Source organism: Nothoprocta perdicaria, unplaced genomic scaffold (genome assembly GCF_003342845.1).
Source record: "Nothoprocta perdicaria isolate Ctin4 unplaced genomic scaffold, notPer1 scaffold_170, whole genome shotgun sequence".
NCBI classification, from domain to species: Eukaryota; Metazoa; Chordata; class Aves; order Tinamiformes; family Tinamidae; genus Nothoprocta; species Nothoprocta perdicaria.
In genome coordinates this window covers 1,603,477-1,606,408 of record NW_020454872.1, presented here as the reverse complement: position 1 = coordinate 1,606,408, position 2,932 = coordinate 1,603,477, and the positions used below count along the sequence as shown (strand labels likewise).

The 2,932-nt window shown below is 62.1% G+C and overlaps 1 protein-coding gene across 1 annotated transcript in view; it reads left to right on the top strand.

The window, feature by feature from the left end:
* Window positions 1–2,132, top strand: part of SYPL2 (synaptophysin like 2) — a 5,361-nt gene extending 3,229 nt beyond the window's left edge. The window contains exons 2-5 of the mRNA XM_026036072.1: window positions 20–144; window positions 772–973; window positions 1,051–1,242; window positions 2,004–2,132. Coding sequence (XP_025891857.1) covers window positions 20–144; window positions 772–973; window positions 1,051–1,242; window positions 2,004–2,132 — 648 coding nt within the window. The remainder of the gene's footprint in view (window positions 1–19; window positions 145–771; window positions 974–1,050; window positions 1,243–2,003) is intronic.
* Window positions 2,133–2,932: the final 800 nt, after the last annotated feature.

Sequence of the window (2,932 nt, the reverse complement as noted above, 5' to 3'; positions counted from 1 at the left end):
CGGCCCCGCTGCCTCCCAGCTCTTCGCCATCTTCGCCTTCGGGGCCTGCGGCTCCTTCAGCGGCGAGACGGGCGCCACGGTGAAGTGCGCGGGCGACGGCGGGGACATGAGCGCCATCTCCGTGCAGTTCGGCTACCCCTTCAGGTGAGCGCCCCGGGGGACCCCCCACAGCCCCCGGTGACGCCGGTGACACCGGCACCAGAGGGACTGGGGCACGTGGCAGGGGAATGCAGGGTAGAGGGTGTCTGGGGTRTCCGTGGGATCCAGTGCATTTGTGACACCCATGGGATCTGGTGCATTTGGGACACTTGTGGGATCCGGTGCAATTGGTGCAGCTGCAGGTTCCGGTACATTTGGGATGCCTGGGAATCTGGCGCATTCAGTGCACACGTGTGTGCACATGCATGTGTGTTCCGGTTCAATCGGGACACTCCTGGGACATGATGCTTTTGGGGCACCTGGTGCATCTGGAGCTTTCGGGACACTTGTGGGATCCRGTTCATATGGGGCTGCCGCAGGATCCAGCACATTCAGGACACTCATGGGATCCAGTGCAATTGGGACACACACCCTTGGGACATGGTGCTCTCGGGGCACCTGGGGCATCCAGAGCATTTGGCACACCCATGGGATCTGGTGCATTYGGGACCGCTGCGGGATTTGGTGTGTTTGGGGCATCCGTGGGATCTCGTGCAACTGACGCCCATGGGATCTGTTGCCTTTGGGACACCCATGGGACCCGGGCTCTCCCGGCACCCACGCCGTGCCCAGGTTGTACCAGGTGCCCTTCGACATGCCCACCTGCGAGGGCGCCTCCGAGAGCCAAACCCTGCACCTCGTCGGCGACTTCTCGGCGCCCGCTGAGTTTTTCGTGACCCTGGGGGTCTTCTCCTTCCTCTACGCCATGGCGGCCCTGGTGCTCTACCTGCGCTTCCATTCCCTCTACAGCGACAACAAGAAGCTGCCGTTCACGGTAAGGGGGCCCGCGGGGCCAGGGGGTGCATCCAGCCCGGGGCACGGGACGGGACTCACGGTGTGTCCCCGGCACAGGATTTCTGCATCACCGTCTGCTTCGCCTTCTTCTGGCTGGTGGCGGCGGCGGCCTGGGGCAAGGGGCTCAGCGACGTCAAGGCRGCCACGCGGCCCTCCAGCCTCATCGGCGCCATGAGAGTGTGCCAGGGCCAGGAGGCCGTGTGTAACGCGGGCGCCACGCCGGCCATGGGGCTGGCCAACATCTCCGTGGTGAGGGACACCGCTGGGGCACGGCGGGAGCTGGCGCGGAGGCGTGCGCACGCGTGTGCACGGATGCACAAGCAAGCTTGGGCGTGCATGTATGCGCACAGATGGGAGCATGCACATATATGCACCATGCGTGCATTATTGTATGTGCATGCACGCACACAAGGGGTGCACAAGCATGTGCTTCCACACAGATTCATGCGCACATATGCATGCACAGGTGCACACGCATGCACACACATAGGTTTGTGCACATTCCACCCACCCGAAGGCAGGAATGTGCGGGCATGCACATGCACACAGACATGTACACACATGCACATATGAACATGCATGCCTGGTGATATTAGCATGCATGTACACACATGCATACATACATGCACACACATCCACATTGGCATGAACACAGATGCGCATGCAAATGCACACACAGGCCTACACACTTGCACATGCTTGCAGACATGCATGCACATACATGTGGACACGTGCATGTGCATGCATATATGTGCACTCAYGTGCACAGTGCAGAAATACATGTGCGTGCATGCATAAACATCAAGCACACATATGCACGGAYATGTACCGACACGTATGCACATGCTTGCACACATGCACATACAGACACACGTGCATACACGCGTGCAGACATGCACGTGCATGCAGCCTGCAGCCGCACGAGGGCAGTGCTCACCCGCGCGCAGGGCTGCAGCGCTGCCCCCCGCTCGCCCCTCCGCCAGCGCCGGCCTCCGCTCTCGCCCCTGCAGCTCTTCGGCTTCATCAACTTCCTCCTGTGGGCCGGGAACTGCTGGTTCGTGTTCAAGCAGACGGCGTGGCACGCGCCCGCCGCCCCCCGCGACAGCGCCGCCGAGCAGGGCGCCATCGACAAGCAGTAGCCGCCAGCGCCCCCCGCACCGCCCGCCCCCCCGGCCCCGCGGCACCGGGAGCTGCGGCGGGATGTGGCTGCTCTATAGGGGGATCTATAGCCCCGGGGATGCGGGGGGGCTCTTTATGGGGTCTAGGTGTGACCCTGGGTGTCCACTTTTGTATGGGGGGGTGAAACCCCTGGGTGTGCAGCTCGATGGGGGCTATGTGTTACCCCAGCTCTRTAGAAGGGCGTATACAACCCCTACCTCCAGCTCTGTATAGGGATGCTATAACATCAGGGTGCTCAGCTTTATATGGGTATATACGTATATATGACCCCAGGGTGTCCAGCTCTGTATAGGGGTGTATGACACCTGAGTGCCAGCTCTGTAGAAGACCATATATGACCCCTCCTGTGCCACTCTATATAGACACAGCTACAGCCTGGCGTGCCCTATATAGGCTGAGCTCTGTATAGCCCTATATGGGTGGAGGGGGTTGTATACATGACTCTGGGKTGTCCAGCTCTGTACAGGGTGCCATACAAGCCCACCTATACATAGGGGGTCTCATGAGCCCTGTGGAGGTGGGGGGCACGGAACGACAACACGTATATTTATATAAAACCGCTGGGTGCCTGGCGCCGTGTCGGGGCTCCGCGTGCCGGCCGGGAGCGAAGGCCCCGGGGCGCCCCTCTGTGCGGGGGGGTGGCGGGGTCCCGGGGGCGGCGGGGGTGCAGGGGCGGGGGCCCATAATAAAGACGGGCGCCAGGGCTCGCCGAACGGACAGCGCCTGCGGCCGCTTCCTTCGCGCCGGGGGTCGGGGACGG